The sequence below is a fragment of the Chironomus tepperi genome, unplaced genomic scaffold (genome assembly GCF_022539635.2).
Source record: "Chironomus tepperi strain 1889 unplaced genomic scaffold, CSIRO-AGI_Ctep_v1 contig_88, whole genome shotgun sequence".
NCBI classification, from domain to species: domain Eukaryota; kingdom Metazoa; phylum Arthropoda; class Insecta; order Diptera; family Chironomidae; genus Chironomus; species Chironomus tepperi.
In genome coordinates, this window is record NW_027226210.1 from 743,498 (window position 1) to 765,707 (window position 22,210).

General features: G+C 32.4%; 1 protein-coding gene and 2 non-coding genes across 3 annotated transcripts in view; 1 reads left to right on the plus strand and 2 right to left on the minus strand.

Annotated features, from left to right (window-relative positions):
• Tk (Tachykinin) overlaps positions 1–19,513 on the minus strand; it is a 35,625-nt gene extending 16,112 nt beyond the window's left edge. The window contains exons 1-4 of the mRNA XM_070635338.1: positions 19,102–19,513; positions 7,252–7,410; positions 6,959–7,180; positions 6,571–6,887 (exon numbers count right to left, since the gene is read on the minus strand). Of these exons, the coding sequence (XP_070491439.1) occupies positions 6,571–6,887; positions 6,959–7,180; positions 7,252–7,383 (671 nt within the window). The 5' untranslated portion in view covers positions 7,384–7,410; positions 19,102–19,513. The remainder of the gene's footprint in view (positions 1–6,570; positions 6,888–6,958; positions 7,181–7,251; positions 7,411–19,101) is intronic.
• TRNAA-AGC (transfer RNA alanine (anticodon AGC)) lies at positions 8,165–8,237 on the minus strand. The gene has a single exon. It is a non-coding gene; the product is annotated as a tRNA-Ala (tRNA).
• On the plus strand, positions 16,147–16,219 carry TRNAA-AGC (transfer RNA alanine (anticodon AGC)). The gene has a single exon. It is a non-coding gene; the product is annotated as a tRNA-Ala (tRNA).
• Positions 19,514–22,210: the final 2,697 nt, after the last annotated feature.

Here is a 22,210-nt window from a genome sequence, read left to right on the forward strand (position 1 = left end):
GCCATAAACAACTCATCAAATCCCATTTCTTTTTGTTCTTATTAACAGCCTCAACATACGCCCACATATTCACATCACAAAGGAACGACAGGTGAGCATCAACTCATGCTGATATGGAGCTTCCTTAGACTATAAAAACAACAGAACAATTTTCGACAAGACTAAATAAAAATGAGCAGCACGAAGGAGGAAGAAGAAAAATTCACTGTCATAAAATATTTATGAAAAATTGAGCCTTGTTGGAATCACAGGCACTGGCAGGTGAGTTATGCATTTTACACATTTTTATATTTCTGTTGATACGCACACATGGCAAGAGACGAGGATCGTGCCTGGTCTGATTTACACAAATAATGAAATAACATCAAACACTCACCTTAAATTATTCAGTTCCTTTTTTTATGTCACTTCTTATTTTTTTGAAAATTAAATCAAAAAATTAAATTTTTTTTTTCACTCACAAAAAAAACTCAAAAAAATTTAAATAAAATTAAAAAATAAAATTTAATAATTTTTTGTGTCTCAATTCTCAATTTTGCTTCTTTTTTTTGATTAGGTTTCCGGATTCCTAGCACACTTTATCGCGTGAATGTTCAAACTGCAACTAACGTTGAACGAGAATGAAAAGAAATGTTTTATACACACAGGCAGGAGTTGAAAGAGCTTTTCGGCTATGAATGAAAATGGTAAAGAGTTGCTTTATTTTTTCTCTTTTACGCTTGTCGCTTACTCATCGTGTCGCTTGTTGTCGATGACGATGCGCTGTGGCGCCTATTGGGGGTAAAACATTCTTTTTTTTTTCCTTTTGTGGCTTTTAAGTTTTATGTCTTCTTCTTGTTGTGGTCGCTTTTTGTTGATGATGGAATCGCTGGCGATGTCACTGCCATAGTTGAAGTTTACGAATCTAAAAATAAAATCAAGTTGTCCTGATTTAATGGATAATTAAGGCTTAATATGAGCTAAAAATATACTTTTTTGTTTTATTTATATGTAGACAGTCAATATTTACAGCTAGAATCACTGAGAAGCCATGCAAAATACACGTTTCAGCTATAAAAATGAATTTGTTTACCTCTGAAAATTCAATTTTCAAAATAACTTCCTTTGAACTCTCAAAGTTCAAAATTTGAACTTTCAAGGTTCTAAATTTGAACTTTTAACGCTCAAAATTTGAAACTTGAACTTTAAAAGTTCAATATTTGAACCTCACAAGTTCAAAAGCCTTTTCAACAAATTACTATCAATATTTTCAAGTCTCAGACTTAAAAACACTCATTTCCTGTAGTTCCTCTCATCATCCAACATTTTTAAGGTCAATCATGCTACATACACTCACAAAAAAATCCAAAAAAATTCCATTCATGATTACACAAAAAAATAAATTTTCAGTCAGCAACAAGATTTCATACACAAAAAAAACATACAGTTTGTTGCTCATGTCACATCATCTGATCCATTAAGAGAGCAGTCATCAAACGTCATCTGGAATCATTAATGTATTGACGTCATAACTGTAAGAACCAATCGTAAAATTTACAGCATAAAATGTGCATAATAATCTCTAAATTAAGTTATGATAAAAAATTTAACTTTTTATGACACTTGAAAATACTTTAATTTTATTATTTTAGGTAATGAGATGTAGATGCGATAAGTCAACCTTTTTATCCAATACGATAAGATACAGCACATAGTGTACATATCGATAATAAGCTCAATGATGTTAAAATGTCAAATTATAATCGTTTAATTAAGTTTCCTTATCAAAATCATGAGTCATGTGGATGTCTCACTCTCTGTTTACATTTAGATTACATGCATATACATGCATACATGAGAGACTAAATGATTTTGAGTAGTTTTCAGAAAAAACATTTAGGAATCGGGTTAATAACGTCTGATTAATGAGATTATTAGTTAATAGAGGTATTAAGTGATTAATTACTCTCACATGCGGTCTAATTTTAGAACTACCGGAACTGATAAGTTCCGCATGATTCCGCTTGATATGGGATATTGTCCAATGGAATGGTTAGAGCTGTCCTATGAGTACTGGAGGTTTAAGTGTGCTTTGTGTCACGCTCTAGAACAATCTACGGTTGCTCAGTTGATAAGAGCATGCGTAGGACGTGGGTTCGAATCCCATTCATGCTTAAACTTGACTGGACTCTTCCAATTGACAGCTATCAGTTGTATGGATCAATACAGTAAGCTATTCCAAACATCATGAAGTTATGACGAAGCTATAAGAAGCCTTCACCTGCTCCTTAATTGCGCTCATAACTTTCCATTCTCAAATATTCACCTACACTCGCTATTTCATAATTCGTGCCTCCAAATTCTCACTTTATTTTTGTTTGTCAACAAAACACACAAAAAAAAATTGAGTGTAAAGAGATTTATGTTTAGTCGCTCATGCCGCGACATGAGTGAACACGTCGTTGACTGTAAAATCTATTTCCTTTATCGCAAAAAATACTTCCATTATTCGCATATTGGCAGATGTTTAAAACGTGGGCTTGCTTTAAATATATACATCCAGTCAATTGATGTCATTGTTATGCTTTTGTAGTATATTTAAGCATTTATCACTGATTCATATCATGAATTATGATCTTTGGACTTATTTTTAGATTGTGAAATACATAAGCATGTGAAATTCATTGTGTAATTTCATCATTTTTTTTTAAGACTGATTATAATTATAGAAATTTTTTAATAGTCTACATATATGTATGTCTAGCTGTAAGAAGAATGCTTATCGCAGCTGAAAAAAGATGATTTGAGATAATTAGACAGTACACAACCCGAACAGCACAGTGTGTATATTAGGGTACCGGGACGGCAACTTGTTAACAGGAAGACACTTAGTTGCTCTAACGGTACTGTAATAGCTGGTTTGGATTAAGGAGGGTTTCTGAAAAAAACGCACTTTTTCCAAAACCGCGGTTATGCAGTCCTGACTAGCCGGGAAGTCTTGGTCTCGGCATCGGGAGCCTTTAGTGTAAGCCCATAATTACTGTGAAAAATGCGGTTCAGAAAGGTTTAGACAGGATTAATTACTGTCTTTTAAGAGGCCGTTGTTTGAGACATAACAAAATCTAAATCATTTCTTCCTCTTCCAAAGAGCGTTTCATAACATGTCAGTGATGAACAACCTGTGTGTCGCGGCACACTAATGTGAATTTTTGTGCCAGAATTTTTTGGAAATGCAATGAACCGTATGTTGTGTGAGTTTTCGGTCTAGACTTACCATCAAAGTGTGCCACGACTGTAATAAAAGGTTGACCACCACTGTAATAAGTGAACGACATCTAATGCCAATAGCATTATTTGCCTTAAAAAGCATTGCGGCTTTTGTGACCAAATTGCAGGAATATATATGACAAATTGCCAAAATTTTATCCAATTCTTTGGTTCAAATCCCAATTAAATTATTTTCTGAATAAGTTTATCTTAGCCAAACATTTATTTATTTTTTTTTTTTTTTTTCCAAAAATGACATCCACTTCCTGTTCGGCACATAGGAGAACCAAGTGGTCAACATCCGCCGTGGTGGCATCATTTCAATATGTGTCGATCATGCTTACAATACTTTAATTTATTAATAATTATTGCATTATTAAAGAACATCCTACATAAAAATTAAGGACAAACCTATTTAAATAATATTCATTAATTAAATCAAAAACAAACCAATTAATAAATAAAAATACCTGAATTGAATTTTTCAAATTACATTACAATTCCGCATACATTAACCGCTCTTTATAGTCCTTAATTTCATTACATTTATTGTTTAAAAAACCTCAATTCAAATAAATTTACAAGTTAATTATGATATAAAATTCAATGACTACTGTGATGGAAAAATTAATCAATTATTCATCAATATTGTTAAGTGAAAAAAAATGCAGTTTAATCAGTCCCGATTTTAACCTGTTGAAAGTAATTGAGAGCAAATTTGCTTAATTGGCAAACTAATTTGATTTCAATGTTTCCATTTGAATGCAGCAGTTGTGCTCATTGTGCTGGTTTTAAAGAGGAATTATAAATTTAAGAGGAAATTGAGAGGTTTTGTACTTAAAGGAACTCATTAATTTGGCAATAATGAGTTAAATGGGTGGATTTTCACACTAAATGAGTCAATATCACATATTAATAAGCCTTATGCCTCATCCTGCGGCAATAAACATTTATTATGCAACAATTTAAGGATTTCACACGCTTTATCTTAAGGCAATTAAGCAGAAAACATAGGCGGATACATAATTTGACTATTTAAACAATGGGTGGATCGGATAATGCTCAATTGTCAGAAGCTGTTTAATTGGTTTTGTTCAAAGCTTACAGCTTCCTACACTAATATGTTAATAAGAAGCTATAATTCAAATATAGAGGCGGTCGCTTCTGAGAAGACTTTTAATTGCTTTGCAAGTGTCGCAAGTTTAAACATTAATCCTTTCTTATATTGTGAATCTAATACCTAACGTGGTGCCTGAGCAGAGTGGAATCTGGAATAGCGAGTCTTACAAAGGCGAATAAGCTAGTGCAAGAATAAAGCCTTTTTGGTCGATGGCGCCAACAGACCGGAAATCTATATCACTCTTTTGTGAATGTGTGAATACGAAGGTACGATTCCCACCAGAGACGGATCAATCAATCTGTTATATAGAGCCACGAGTGACATAAATGAAGTAGCCTGCAACACGTGGTTTTAAATAATCGGCTAAGCCTCTTTTATCAATGCCAAATGGAAGCCAAGCGGATGTGTCATCTGTGATCATTTTTGTGCTGTCGATATGGCAAGGATTCGCTCTAATGCTCACGACATTATGGATAACAACAGGTCCATGTTAGTCCACATCACACATGAACCACTTCTTACCTTAATCAACCACACATTTAACTAAATATAAACATGCTGATATGTTTCTGAAGCTTTTAATCATGAGATGAAGTCATAATGAGGCACAAGTCATAAAAATTCTGCTTCATATTGAGATTTTTTTTATGTTAAGTATATACAAAAGAAGAAGCTTAACATGGGATTCGTTTTCAAGTTTTCTCATCCAAAAAGAACTGTAAAGCCATAAAAGCACCTGCATGATCAAAAGAAAGTTTTTTAATTAATGTAAAAATTTAATCTCCTTAAGTAGATTAGGAATCAACTGAAATTATAGGATTAGTATAGGATAGACAATTCATTTCATTTTCCTCAAATCCTTTTTTTATTATATTTTTATTTGAATTTCTTTGCATTTTTTTGAATTTTTCAATCTTTATGTCCAATTGAAATGATTATACAATATATGGAAAAAGTAACATTTTATATAATTTTATAATAATAATACTAGATAAATATTGACTCATGTATATGTGTGTGTGCTGTTGGGAAATGAACATAAATTCTAGTTCTCCCCCTAAGAGAAGCCTTTACCGTAAGTGTAATACATTTGTTTTAAACCATCATGCACATTACATACATTTGCATAGTAATTTAGACTGAAATATGTTTAAAATATTTACTTTAGGTTTGAAATGACTTTGTTGAGCCAGCCATGCTTTAATCCCTTTTCATTTTTTTTATGTCTCTTTTGATTTCCATTGTTTTAATGAATTCTCCCTGAATGATGATAATATTATTTATTTTTATACCTTTTTATAGCACATTTGCGTGCTGCATTTTCATCTTTATCTCTTTTTCAAATAAAGGAATCTTCAATGTTGATACATTCTCTCATATATGAGCTTTATGTAAGTTGAGATTTTGGGATATGTGAGACGAAAATGAAATTTTTCATCAGAACTTATGTTCTTTATATTAAATTATTCAAAATAAAGTCTCATATTCACTATGATGATATGATTAATCAATGCTTTTGGTAGTTCCTTTATGTATTTTAGTCAATTTAATAAAAAATTCAAAATTACGTACGTAAAAATTAATTTTGAAAATATTTTCTTGATTTCTCTCCTTTTTGCAATGATTTTTGATAATTCTTTATGTTGTGTCAGATCACCAGCCACTATTCAGCAATATCCAATGAAATTTATTAGTTTACTGCCTCTTTTAACCACTTTTCTCGAATATTTTAACAAAATTCACGTTTTTAAGTAAATAAATTACGTACGTAGCTGGCTTACGTAATTTTACGTACGTAATAAAATTTCAAAAATTGACCGTTACAATTTAATACGAGAAAATGCATGAACATTGGCTAAAAGTCGAAATGGAAGGATAAATAATAAAGCATTTGTTCAAATAATTGACATTTTACATAAATACATTAATATTTCTTCAAAATATAATCATATTTCCTTAATTGCTCCCATTAAAATAAAGTATATCTCATAACATGCTTTTTTTAAGTCACAAATCTTCTTATCCTTATTGATGAAAATACAGAATCTCATTAGTTATTTAATAATTTCATTAACTTTTAATTTTTGGGGAAGATTGAACATTATATATACATCAATTATCTTACATTTATCATTTGACAGTTTGAGACGTAAGAGCAGAATGCAGAATAAGTTTTAACAATAAAGTCAGTTTAAGCCATTTAAGAATCCTTTTTGCCACGAACGCCCATAAAGCCGCTCGGTACTCGTTTGGTCTCATAGAGGCTATTATAGTCAAATTGCTGCTCATCAGCAATCTCATCGTCTATATTGTCGCCACTTTTCTTGCCACGCATTCCTAGAAATCCTTTTGGTGCACGCTTCTCATTGAAACTTCCACTCAAATCATAATCTCCAAATTTCTTGCCTCGTACTCCATAAAATGCCTGCATTGGTGCTCGTTTTGGATTAAATGGCTGGAATTCCTCTTCATCATTTATAGCTTCAGTGAATCTTGGTCTATCACGAAGTCCATTAAAGTTCTGTAATGATAATAATAACAACAGACATGTTAATATGGGATTGTGGATATATCAGCTTGTTCACACATCACCTGTTGTACACCCAAGAGTGCTCTTTTCTCTTCGTTAAGGAAATCCTTCTTGCCACGTAATGCGAAAAATCCTTTTGGTGCTCGAATACTTCGCTCAAAATTATACAAAGACTCACGTAATGCAGGCCAGTCTCTAATATTATCATCCTCATGTCCGTTTACTTCCATCGGCTGAAGGGATGATGGTAGATCTGTATTTACGCTCCGCTTACCGCGTGAACCCTTTCAAATTTTATTCATGAATATTATTTTTAAAGTATATCCTAAATGTACATGACATGTGAAGAACTTACAAAAAATCCCAAATGAGATCCAGCTTTGCCTTTTCCATGCTCGCCATGTGATTGCTCACTTTTGATTGCTACACATTGAATTGAAGCTACAAACATTAATGTTAGGAATATGAGCTCCTTCATTGCTGACATTTTTGATGTTGTAAGGCGATGGATGTGCTGTGAATAATCAGAAAGAGAGGAAATTATGTTGTAGACACGTGTATTAAGGGTATATGACAAAGTTGCTTAATGTCAGGATTATTTTTAGTCAAATATGATGTCATAACCTCCAAATTCTTAGAATCAGCATACAGCCTACTCTATGAAGTTCAAACAAAGCAATTAAGCTTCAAATTTCAAAATTCCATGACGTAGCTCATCATTTAAAGCTTTATTAATTATTGCTTGGTTTAAACCTTTATTTTATGATGCTGATATGACATAGAAAGGACTCATCTCCTCTCTCGCATGCAGCACCAACAACAACAATATCAACAACGACGAATCTCATTAAGACGCGAAACATTAAAAAGTCAACTGAAATAAAAATAAATGGTTTTGCCGCACTCTCGGCTGACTCTATGCTGCATAGGTCGGAATGTGAATGAAAAACTTCAATGAGGATTTTGAGGATGTGAAAAAAATTCTTCATATTCTTGTCAAAGTTTTTCTGTTTAAAATAAACAATGTTGAAATTTATGACAAAGTTTGTGGATGTTCTTCCTTTTGAAGGAACTGCTAGTTGAAAATCAGAAACTTAAATAGAATCTCAACTTGAAATAGTGAATTCTTATAAGAAAGTCAACCTTAACATGAGTATTGTGAAGCTCTTATCCAAGTAAACAGTCATAATTCCTAGATATCAGCTATAAATCCACCAAAAAATCATAAAATTCATCAAAAAAGTAAAAAAGAAGCAAAAAAGTAAATGTGGATCTGCCGGGTATCGATCCCGGTACCTCTCACATGCTAAGCGAGCGCTCTACCATTTGAGCTACAGACCCCAATAGTTTGATGAAACATGTCTGTACAATTTTCACATTTGAACCACACAGATGAAAAAGTTCCTTAACTTAATTAAACTTTACTTCCAATAATGCACTTAAAGTATCTAAAAATAGCTATAATATATTGTGTCCAGCATAAAGATATTTTCGAAAACTCATGAAATATTATTGATTAAATAATGTCCAAGTTCATGTTTTCTACCTTCAATTGCAGCACATTCAACCGGTTTTGGAGCTGCACATTCAACAGTATGTTGGACATGTTCCAACAATTGAAACAAGCGAAGTAACTTAATATCGCTTACATTTTTTGCATTCCTCCTCTTTCACTTCTATTTACGCTTATCTCCCTCCAAAAAATAAATATAATCCCGGTTGCATACACAACCGTGCAACAGATTGCATACCGCAAAGGGGACATAAAATATTTATGAGAATTTTGTGGAAGTTGAAACGGATATTTTTAGAACAGAACGAGGAGACTGTTATAATTTAGGGATAATAACAAAAGCACACACAGACACATGCAAGAAGACAATTAAAAAGACAAACATAAAGTCTTAAAGCCTGGATCATGAAAAATCAGTCGCATAATAAATTAAGTTACTGAAATTATATTGTCAGTCATTTAATCATTAAGACACGCATCTGCCGTGAAGGTTATTTATTAGAATTTTAAAGAATCCGAAATTTGATAACCTTTGGGACCATTTTGCGTATTTTATTTCTAGACGCGGTCTTTCAACCTTAAGAGACAGTCATGAGGATGATTTCAATCGTAGGAATCATTCTAATTTCTTTTGTAATTGGAAATAGAAATATTCATTGCTTTATTTTGGATGCTTGAAGTATTCTCAAAGGATTTGAGGATGAAGGAATCGGATTCTTGCTTGAAAAACGCATTTTGAAGTGATTTATTTAAAGAATATTTGAATTAGAATTTAACGGAAAAATCAGATTTGAATTTTGCATAGTTTCAAGCCCTTCAATATTGTTTTGATCAAATTTAATTGTTCAGACAAAAATAATACCTTAAATTAATTATTAGACACAATTCTGTACATCAAACTCATCAGTTACATTGTAATCTATCGAAGAAAGCCATGAACTGCATTGAATTAAACTATAAAAGTTCAAAAAGATTGAATTTAGAATTTATTCTCGAATCTAAAATTGATTTATGAATAAAACATCACATTTACATTCAAGATGTATTCGAGTAATTGCTGTATAAAACTTGTTACCACTATTGTGCATCTGTCTAAAGCAGAATCCTCGTCAACCGTCTGATATCAATTAAATGTTTACTTTTGTCCTGCATATATTTTTTGTGTTTACTTCGTTATTTTCATATTCCATAATTCAGTGATAAGCTAAAGAGATTTAAAGGATTTTTCACGGCAATTAATATCATATGTCAAATGAAAAACAAACGGTGGCATGATTTACATTCAAGAGACAGTCCTCGACAAATGAATAAGTGCTGTTATTAATAATCGTTGAGGTAAAACAACAAAAAAAGGCCGAGACCATCATAAATTAATGCGTAATCTAAGCCATAATTTGCCTCAATTAAGTAACCTTTGTCTTCTGCAAAAATTTCATTTACCGCAATCGTTTTCATCACTCAAAACAAAAGTTTATCGATTTCCTTTCCCACTGCTTTCCCTTCCATTAAATTTTGCCATGCATCACCTCGAGTTCTGTCCGCTTTTTTGGATGTATATACGCGAAAAAAACATAAATAATGGGAAAATTACTTTTTCAGCTTAGATATATCGATGCTTCTTATCTACATATGCTTTTGTTGTGGATGTACGATAAGATATTCTCTAGGAAATTTGAATATTATGAATGAAAGGGTTGGCAAGGAACATAAGCATGAAAATCTTTGAATAAAAATAGAATCAGTTTTGTGTACCCGCGGGAAATTGAGTCTGAAATAGAATTTATTGCGATTTATTGTGCCAACAATGTTGATCTTCTTACTTAATCTACTTTCTGGTGTATTCTAAAGTGGATATCTATCGAAATAATGTTACTTTGTATCTATTTGAGTAATTAATAGCAGTGGAAATTATAAATTCAATTTATTTTGCTGTAAAATGCTTTAAATTGATATATTTTCCATTGTGGTCCTTCCATTTAGTCCATTTTAAAAGCCTTTTAGTTAATATTGAGTTCCTAGCTTTTATCTACATTCCTGGAAAGCGTACGGCGTAGATATGGCGTAAAATTCGACATCAGGTCAATGTTCCTCGTACTCAAGGTCATATTCTGATGAAATCCAGCCTCAGTCTAGAACAGTGCTGTCCAAACTGTGAGCTGCCGACGTTTTGGAATTGCAATGAACCATATAAATTGTAAGGTTTTGGTCGAGGTTTACCACTAATGTTTGCAATGATGCAAAAAGGTTTGGACAGCACTAATCTAGAGTCAAGTCTGTCTAGGACTGGATTTTCGGACATTTCTACGCAATTTGCTTTCCGCATTAGAAAATGACATCCAATACTAAATTGAGGTTATGTAGACTAGAACCAAATTGAAGAAAATCGTCGAATTGATGAAAAAAAACGCAATTTTTAAGGACATCCTCTCCGTACATCCCCCTATTACGTTTTATTGTTATTTCGCCATCAAAAAACATATTGAGTGCTACTCATATGGCTCACAAATAAAGCAGCGGAGAATAAAAATTTATCCAAATATTTTGATTCAATTAAATGTTAACGCAATATATTTGTATAGTACATTGTTAAGTCTATAGACATCATAACAAATTCAGCACAAAATAAAAAAGTGTCATCGATTTTATTTTATATATTTTTATTGCAAAGTGTTTCAAGATTGCAATCGATTTGAGCTATTTTTATATAATATCAACAAGTGTTGATGAAATATTGCAAAAAAATAATTGCCAATGGCTACATATCAATCGTATAAGCTCTTGTTAATCATACAGGTTGTAGGAATTAGGCTATTAATTTAGTTTGATTGCTATTAGGAGTTTCACACCAATAATTAAGCTAAATAGGCAATTGATTTAAATTAATTACGCATTAATGGCACATTAGATCTGTTACTGAATATATCCTTTTGTGTCGTTTGATAATTTGTCATAATATGGTCCATTAAGTGCTGTGATTTTGAAGAATTTCATTTCATTTGAGTATATTGACTTGGAATTGGTTATTTATTGACATAATCAGTGATTCTATTCTCGGAAAAGTGATTAAAATTGATTTCTGATGTTGCATATTATTGAAATTAGTTTATAACGTATTTTTGAAATTTGAATGTTTACTAGATTTCTATGAAAAGACGCAAAAGACAATTATGATGCGAAAAATTGAAGCAAACTTTGTTTATTGATAATTTCAAGTCATTTTAAAAGTTTTCTACAGTTTTATTGATCATAACATAGAGAACCTTATTCAATTAGAGCTTAGTCATTGAAATAAAGCATCAACCTAACATTATTACAGTAGTTACAAACATATATCATCTAAATGGACAATATAAAAGTGACAAATTGAATAATATTGCCAACATCTAGAAGTGCTGAACAATATAACCACAATGTAATGTCAATTTTACCATTGACATTAATTATAAAGGTAATTAATTACATTAAAAACACAAATTGAAAGGTTAAAGGTTTATTATGAGACACAACTCGACCAGCCATCAATTTGTTATCATTTTAGTAATGAAATTCTTAAATGGTCTTAATAAAAAGACATTGTACTTTGTTACTATAAGTCTTAAACTCTCTTCTTTGTCCTCCTGTTTATAAACATTTGTAGGAAGCGTAGCAAGATAATTTAATTAGGCCGTAATTTCATTCTTTACTTTTTTTTGATGATTCTCGTTCCTTCATCAGCAACTTTTACTTCAAATATGGTAAATAAATAGAAATATTAAATTAAGTATCTAATTAATTCAAAAAATCTCTTTTTAATTCACTGAATTGTCTTCCTTTTCATTCTCTGTACCAAAAAATCTCAATAAGTTTCTTCTTCTTTATGTCTCTCAAGAATCGCGCAATTTTTACGGATCGAAGAGAACTTAAGATTTATTTTTGTAGAATTAACAAAGCGAATCACTGTATTTTGAATGTCTTGATCTTAATTTCACTTTAGATTCAATTACCATAATCAAATATCATCAGCATCTCATTTTTTTCGTTGCTTGAATGAGTTCCCGATATAAAACAGAGGATGTACAGCAAAAGTGTGTAAAAAAGAAGCTCTTGTCAAACTTTTCAACAATCTGTAACTTGATAGCACTTGAATTTTTAAAGTTTTTTGAAATTTAAGCTTTTAAGTTACATGCTGCAATCTTGAATTGAGTTCTACATCTGCAATAGTTCACTTTTAGGTATGATAATGTTAGAATAATATTTTTTTATACAGCAAAGCTATTAGCACTAATGAAAAACTGAAGAATCGTAATGGTTTAATGCAAAAAGCTCATTTACATTTGGAAATATTTACGTTGGAAGGATAAACATTGCTGTTTTTAGAGTTCTAGTGAATCATCCAATTTGAACCTTTTGGTTAAACACTTTAATTGAACATCCAGCACCAAAAAAAAATTTTAAATTCACAAAACAGCAAAAAATATCTCATGTAGCACATGATATATAAACCTCACCCATATTTGCATTCAAATCAAGTTCAACAGGCAATATGCAATAAATTTTAATGGTTCTGAAGTGACTATAAAGTGAAACCAACCGTTTAAGTGAAGATGAAAAATGCCATTTAATATTTCACAACTGTACAGAAATCATGCACGTTTTCCGCTTTCCTCCTCTTACACTTTTCGATCCTCAAACAAGTCTCAAATGAGCAATAAACTAGTAAATGCAAGAGGAAATGCTATTGAGATGTTAAATACAAAAGTGAACATAATGCACATGGGAAAGTTTGGGAGTCGTTGGTGGTTGGAAGAGTATTTGAGACTGGAGTGTATAGTCTGACTGTATTATTGAGTGATTGGAAGTTAATAGGTGTCTAGATCAGTGAAGTTTCCCTTGAGGAAGATGTTCAGAACCTTACAAATTCTATGGTTCTAGACAGAAAAGTACGTTTTCCTACAACATAGCCTGAGTAGGACTCGAACCCAAGTGCTGATTGTAAGCTCCTACCACTGAGCTATCGGGGCTGTCAATGAGCGTGACACAAAGCACACTTAAACCTTCCAGTCCTCATTACACAGTATTAAACCACAGAACAAAGGGCTGATCTCCACTATTCCTCCCACATTCCCTACTATTATGCTGTATGTCGCACTATTTTCAGCCAAAACTCAAGTTTATTTGACAAACTTTACAAAAAAAAATATTTTGAGGTTAAGTTCTTTTTATGTTCCGTTCTCAAATGAGCACCAACTCCTACACATTTCACAGCCACTTTCAGAGATTTCATCTAAAAATAAAATCACATTCCTCCTTTTTCCATTCATAAAAAAGAGTGGTTTGAAAATAGAAACGAAAAGTTCTTAACATTTTGCAAATGCACAAAAAGAAACAAACTCGTTGTTGATTTTCAAGTGATATGAACTTTACTTCTAGTATATTATGATTCAAAATGATTGTAAGTACTGGTGTAATATATATGCAAACACATGTGGGGTTGTTTGGTTATGATGTTACATATTTAGTAGGTAAGTAAGTGAGTTACACATTTAGATGGCAAGAAGGAGTAAGGAATGATTGAGAAGGGGTGTTAAACTATGTGACTAATGTTTAAGGTTCTAACATGAACAGCGCAATGTGAGCTTTAGGATTAACTTGGACATTGCGGCGCTTTACCCGGGTAGACATGGAAGGGTATGGTATGCCGGATAGGCATGGCATGGTATGGTATGCCGGATAGGCATGGCAGGGTATGGTATTCCGGATAGGCATGGCAGGGTATGGTATGCCGGATAGACATTGCAGGGTGTGGTATGCCGGATAGGCATGGCAGGGTATGGTATGCCGGGTAGGGAAGACAGAGTAGAGTTTCCTAGATAGTCAGGGCAGGGTAGAATGTTTTCGGTAGCATTAGAAACCACCCCATGGAGCTCCATATCTCCGCATGAAAACTATACATCATCAAGACATCACTGAGGAACAAACCCCATAAAATTGCGAGTAGAATGAAACCATTGTGAAGCAGATTTTTTTTTCTACGAATGAATAGAGTCACAAGTCACAAAACTGTTACAGATGGAATGTTCAACGATAAGGAAGTCTCCTTGCGGGTATTGAAATGAAAATTGTTTGGAGATTTCTGACACGAGTTGACGATTTAAAAAGAAAAACTAGTTAAAGTACTAATAGAAATATTTCATTTCTGTGACCTGAAATGACATGATGTGCTGCATATGTGAATGCATTTATGACTTTGCATTTAAATGTACAAGACAATAATCCAAAAGGTTGAAAGAAAGGCAGAAGAGAGGAAAAGGTTTTATGATTAAATAGAAAGCCTGCTTGAGCTGTTGAATGGAAAGTCAGCATTTTCACGAAAATGTTGTGTTTTTCAGGCTCTAGAGAATTTTGATGAATTGCTGCTTGAAATTCCTTTTGGTTTTGTACAGAATTTGGTTGGATGGAGTTTCATATAGGAACAGTTTTGCTCATATTCTTGGAAAATATTGATGAAAATCTTTACAGAATGAGTTTAAAGGAAGATTAAGTCAGTGAAAAATTGATGGAACCTAGTGGATGAGCTTTTCAGATCATTAAGATCCAAAGCTGCTTTAGTGTGGATCAAGGCGTAAGGATGCGCCAGACATCTACACTCAGTAGACCAGTGAATCACTCATTTGATTACATTAGCCTACAATAGGAGCTATGCGCAGTTATTCAAAGACACAAGATCCGAAAAAGGATAAGTAAGCAAATTTCTTCATCCGAGTCTCGAACCCATGACCGCTTGATCGATATTGCAACAATTAGATGCCGAAGTACCAAACCATTCCGCCACCGAGTCACTTCTCCTCACTTCGTTGATGACAACATGCCCTTTTATTAAATTCAAATCCTCATTAACCACAGAAATCTAAAAATAACCCCAAAGTAGACATCTCACGCAAAAATAATATCAACTTCCATCCAAAAGGAATCACACACTTTCATCAAAAATCCGCGGTGACTCAAAACAAAAGAATAAAATAATTTTCCTTTTATTCCTTATTAAGCCTTCAAGCTTTATAATAATTCATACTTTTTTGCTTCCTGTGTATCATTTCTGTTTACACAACAAAAGCCGTTCCTATAATTTTTCACATTTAACTCAGATAAATTCTACCTCCCTACTATGTTCTCACAAGTGCCTTCCTTTCAGTTTCAAGTTTATGCAACTTTATTTTTCTGTTCCTTTATACTCTGAGTAAAGATATAAATGACTTTTTGTAGCATTTCATACATCACGGATGCTAAATGAGTTTATTCTTACTTTAAATAGTGTAAAAAATATTTTTTACAGCAAACTTTCTGCGCCTTCAAGGTATGCAATTTATTGCGCGATGTATCACAGGATGTATATGCAACCAGAATATTATTATTTGTGCTAAGTGAATTAGAGTTGAAAGAGGAGGAATGCAAAAAAATGTAAGTGATAAATACAAAGTTACAATTATTGGAGTAAGTCCAACATGCTGTTGAATGTAGAGCTCCAAAACCGGTTAAATGTGCAGCAGTTGAAGGCAGAAAACATGAACTTGGACATTATTTAATCAATAATATTTCATGAGTTTTTCGAAAATATCTTTATGCTGGACACAATATTTATAGCTATTTTTAGATACTTTAAGTACATTATTGGAAGTAAAGTTTAATTAAGTTAAGGAACTTTTTCATCTGTGTGGTTTAAATGTGAAAATTGTACAGACATGTTTCATCAAACTATTGGGGTCTGTAGCTCAAATGGTAGAGCGCTCGCTTAGCATGTGAGAGGTACCGGGATCGATACCCGGCAGATCCACTTTTACTTTTTTTGCTTCTTTTTTACTTTTTTGATTGATTTAATGAATTTTTGGTGGATTTGTGGCTGATATCTAGGATTTATGACTGTTTACTTGGATTAGAGCTGCACAATCCTCATGTTGAGGTTGACTTTCTTATAAGAATTCACTATTTCAAGTTGAGATTCTATTTAAGTTTCTGATTTTCAACAAGCAGTTCCTTAAAAAGTAAAGACATCCCCAAACTTTGTCATAAATTTCCACATTGTTTATTTTAAACAGAAAAACTTTGACAAGAATATGAAGAATTTTTTTCACATCCTCAAAATCCTCATTGAAGTTTTTCATTCACATTCCGACCTATGCAGCATAGAGTCAGCCGAGAGTGCGGCAAAACCATTTATTTTTATTTCAGTTGACTTTTTAATGTTTCGCGTCTTAATGAGATTCGTCGTTGTTGATATTGTTGTTGTTGGTGCTGCATGCGAGAGAGGAGATGAGTCCTTTCTATGTCATATCAGCATCAGCATCATAAAATAAAGGTTTAAACCAAGCAATATTGTTATCACATAAAGTGACATAAAATTATGTTGATAATGTCATGAAGGATGGAAAGGCAAAATCGCCGTCTAAATTTATCTGACATTTAGGGGCGAATCTACTTGTTCCTTTTACCGTAAATACCGTCCGAAAAAAATATTTACATATGGCTTGGATAATTATTTTCCTTGGCGTATATCCATCATATAATAACATAATTATGAATTATTAAATTTTAAGGAACTAATTATGACTGGAAATGAAGGCATAATTTACTCATCGTCACAACATTAATGAGTGACATTTTAGTGTATTATGAAGTAAGCTTTTCAAAATAATAGCATGACGGTCAATGAATTTACATGGTGCTGGATATTATTTGAGTATTCTAGAAATGAGGCACGTGTTGTCACTTGAGTCTGACAGCTTGACTAAGGCAATGTGCTGGATTTAAACTGAATCTGGCACCAAGCCGGCTTTACTCTAGCATGGTGCTTGATTTAATAAAGTAACTTAACCAACTTATTAGGAATCGAATATCAAAGCTTAAAAAAAGTTGTATCGGAGCTAATTTGCAGCAAAAGGATCTTAAACCAAAAAATATACAAAATTGCAGGGAAATGCATCATTATAATCTGATTAAAATTGAGATTTGAACTTGCAAACTTTTCAACATTCCATCAACTTCCAAAAACTCTCTGCTCAAAATTCCAACAAAAAGTCCATAATAATTAACAAATTTTCCTCAAACTTAATGTAATTTTTATGCCTATATCTAAATCTCATTTAAAGCTACCTATCCCATTTTCAGCATGCTTAAGGTTACCATTTAAGGAAAAACAAAAGAGATTAAACTTAAATAGAAATTTTTTATCCTCCTTTTTGAGATAAAATACGATACTTTGTTGAACCTCTGCCCCTATCAACAGTTTTGGCTCCCATAAAGAATATTTTAATGCCGTGATAAACATCAGCAGATACTTTTTTTTACTCACATATTCACATGTGTGGATTTTTATTTTTTATTAAAAATATTAAACGTCAAATTTAATTTTCAGCCAATCTGTTGGAGTTAAAAAATCATGGCTTGATGCGAGGCAGGATGAAGCCTTTAAACACTTTTTTCAATGTCAGAAATGGCGCTAGATTAAGGAAAAAGACATCGCCTTAAAGGAATTAATTTGATTAACATTAAAAGTCATGTTTAACAGATGAAACCGCAAAGGTTTTGTGCTTGGTGGGAAACTGCTTTGAGTAGGCATTGGTTTGCTGAGTTTTTGTTGTTTTTGGGGTTTGTTTGCTTGTTGGAGGCAGGAATTGTGGGAAAAGTTCAATTTTATAAGAAATTTTGACGTTTTTTCATGAGATTCTTCCTTAAAATTGAAAATAACCTCAAATTTTTATCGTTTTTGAAAATTTTGAGGTTAGAATCATTCTTAAGACCCAGTTGAAATCCTAAGAAATCAAAGAAAGCCTTCCATTTTGGAAGATTTGTACTCTGATCTTGTCCGGACTTCTTAGTAACTAAAATTTAATCGCAGTTAGCTTTTTCAGTAAGCCAATAGCAATTTTGAGTAATTCCTGACGAAAACCCGATGTCGATTTGAGTTTAACATGGAATCGAGTCCACTAGAGAAGACTTTCCCATACAAAATCCGAGTCAACTTCAATCTCTGCTTCTTAGTAACTAAAAGCTATTTTCAGTATACTTCCAGGAAGTTAACAGCAAATTTTGGTTACACTTGCCTTCATACTTGATGAATCTTATTTATAAACGACGACCCCTTACCTTACCAGATTCTTGCTTTAAAATAATTAACACACCGAAGTAAAGAGAAAATTTTTCCTTTTTTTTGTTCATTCTTCATCGAAATGAATTACTTCATTAACTAAATTAATTGGTCGATTCTGTGCTCTTTCGTTTATGCCTTAACCTTGCGTGATTTTTTATGAATCGAGAGATTTTTTAGGGATGGATGTGCTTTGAGAAGTTGAATGATTTAGTTTGAAGAGTTTAGTGGAAAGGTTGATAAAATTTTAAATTCAAATAAAAAAAAAACCGTTAAAATTTTGCAATTTATGTATTTAAGGAATTCAAACGAGAAAAGTCCGTTAAAATTTTCCAAGTTAAAAAATTGGTTAAAATTTTCCAATTCAAAATCGAAAAGAAAAAAATTTTCAATTCAAATCTGAAAAGTTCGTTAAATTTGAGCAATTCAAAAAGTCGGTAAAAATTTTGAAATTTAAATTCAAAAAGTCCGATAAAACTGCACATTTTTAAATCTCACCAGCCTACTATAATCTATTAAATCCTAAACATATTCAGAACTTGTAATTAAAAAGTTTTAATAATTTCACTTACCTCCTATAAATAATTGAAACAAGATCCTCCAATTAAGTAACACAGCAGCAGTAGATTCTGACCAACAGACACACAAAACACTCTTTTTTTGTGTCGGATTTTTGATTAAAACACAGCAAAAAAATTATGAGAGGATGGCAAAAAAAAGTTTTTTTTTATGTTTTATGTCCCGTCCCTTGTGAATTTGTTAAATTAAAAAATTTCTGACTGTATACAGACACAGAATAAAAAAAATTAATTATTGTAGAGAGTTTGCCGGAGTGGAAATGCTCAGTCACTTTAAGCAACGTCTATCCTATTAATGTGAAAATAATGGAATCAAAAACTTTCTCACATAAACGTCACTTTTGTCAGTTCCTTAATAATTTCCTTAACTGTTTCCAAACACCTTTTGTTTCAATGAAGTGCTGGATGCTACTGACTATTGTATTGTGATACGCGCTGATTTTTGTTTTATTAGCACTTTCTTTTTTTTTTTTGGACGAATGTTGCGCATGTGTTGCATGTTGAAACATGCTGAAACCTTTATCAGATAATGATAGATGGATATGATGAGATATTTACATAAAGTATAATTAAATATGATTTTAATGCACTGATAAGACTGACTTAGACATTAAATGTTGTGTACATAAACGTCAGTTTTGATTTATACACTTCCTTCATACACACGTCACATGTATCCTTGTCACATGATATCATCATTGTGTCGTTGTCACTTTTTTGAAGTGTCGCACATCATTGAAAATGGAAATGTAAAATGTTGCAAGCATTTGTTGGCGCTTGAATGTAAGTTGCGTCATCAAAATCATCAATCCTGACAGCCAATCAGAATTCACTGTGTTATAAAGCACGTGAATGTGAAGCTTTCATTCATAAAATGGGATGAAAAAAAAGCTTCATACTTTTGGACATATGTGTAGCAGCAAGTGTGTGTGGGATACCCAAATAGTCTGATTTGCATAATTTTTTAGAGTTCAGCATGAAATCTCTCAAAAAACAAAAAAGGTTTAATTTCTTCCTCATCTTTTTGAGAAAGGACACGATCGATTTGTTAATGTAAATTTATGGGAAATGCTTCGATAATTTACATTTTTTGGATGAGAATATTTATAAATTTTGGACATAAAATGTTAACATGATGAGATTCAAAGGTTACTATGACTAAGTGTGGAGAAAATGTTGGAATAATTTTGATTTATTGATTTTGAATTATTTGGTTGAATAAACACGAAAATTTCAATGCAATCTAGATGGGAAACTAAGTGAGATACAAATTTTGATGTTAAGGATCTAAACCAGAGCTTGAAGTCGACTTTGTATGGGAAAGATGACGCAAATTGACTTGATTCTATATAAAATTTGAGTCGACTTCGAACTAGAATCTAAAGTTATTGACTTAAGAAACACAAAGCAACCAAAGGAATTCGTATGCAATCCATCCAGAGCTCACATGAACTACAGACTCAATGTGGCTTTCAAATTGAACATTATGTTCTTTTTTGGGGTGATTCTCACTCAATCAGCCAACTTGATGGTGCAAGAGACCAAATTGAGAGTTTAAATCCTCATTAGACATACATTGGGTAACATGATGGTGTTCAAAACTCTTATTGATCGATTAATATCATATATATCCTCCCCGCAAACCCCAAAGTTGACTTTGTACTGCAATATCAAGTTAAATGATAATTCCAAGTCAAAAAAGCAAACTGTACTGCGCTTAGATGGAATTCACAATGAAAAAGATGCTCTGGTGCTCCATAAACAACTTGGCGTAGAACAGTAATGTCAATTAGATGTCAAAACAGAGAATTTTTACAAACTTAGTGATGTGCCATGACAGAGTCAGATGGAAATCTTTTGTAATTAGGCTCCAATTGGTTCCAGTAATAAAGTAAGTAAAAAAAACCGTGTACGCTAGGGTAACTTTACGTCGCCGCATTATAAGTATGAAGCGAGGTTCGCCTGATGACACCGCGGAAGCTGAGTTTGATCAATTTTAACGCGTAAAATGTTGTTTCCCAATTTGTACGGGGAAGGCTTCCGTAGCCAAAAATGCAGTTTGCCACCATATGCAACTTAACCAGTTCTAAGAAATTCGAGCAGTTATCAATTATCAAATCCAGATCTTAGTAAACTAAGATAAATGACCTCTGTCTAAACTTGACTACCTTCCATACACCCACATAACTCACATATGCGCTCCAAAATCATCAATCACAAGCAACAACTCCTCACTACAATTTTTTTTGGGTATAATAAAATTTGCCACTCAATTCATCCACAATAAAATACCCAAAATTATGCGGCATATGGTTTTCCATTGAATATGACAATTCGCACTTTATTTAATGATTGTGTTGAAAATAAAGCCAAGATAATTAATGCAAAATTATCGGAAATAAAGTTTCATTATTATTTGTGCCCCAACTCATTAGGTATTAAACGTAATTATTGTTTTAACATGTTTGATTATTTAATTAAAGGTTTTTACTTATTTTGTGTGTGTCTATACGTCAGACTGCAACGCCTATCGATGATGAACATCTGGTTCCACGTACTGTCACTTAATTGTGATGATTTGAAGCGATAAGTACAGCAATTATCACTTTATAGACTTGAATTATTGGGAAATTACCATGTAAATGAGTAAATAACTTCTGGGGATGAATGGAATTGCTTAATTCACATTTTAAGCGGAGATTCGTGAATTTTCATTGACTTAGTCATAGTAAGCATATGCTTTGAGGGCAGAATTAAGCACAATTTGCATATAAATCACTGTAATTAAAATAGACTTGACACTTAAAAAATACAAAGCTAAAGTGATGAATTGAGCATAGTTTGAGTATCAAGAAGGTCAATCAGAGCAAGAGAAGCTTCAAATTGTAGCTGCACAGCTTAAAATAATTTGAATCTTAGTAACCTTTGCAAAAAATTCATAAAAAAAATTTGAAAACAATGAAAACCCTACAAATACAAGAGTTTTGAACCTATACCCAACATTCCCTACCTAACCACTAAGCCACCAAGTTATATCCATCCAAAAAAAAATTTTCCCCTAAAAATCACCAAAAAAAGAATAAAATTCAGCAAAAAAGGATAG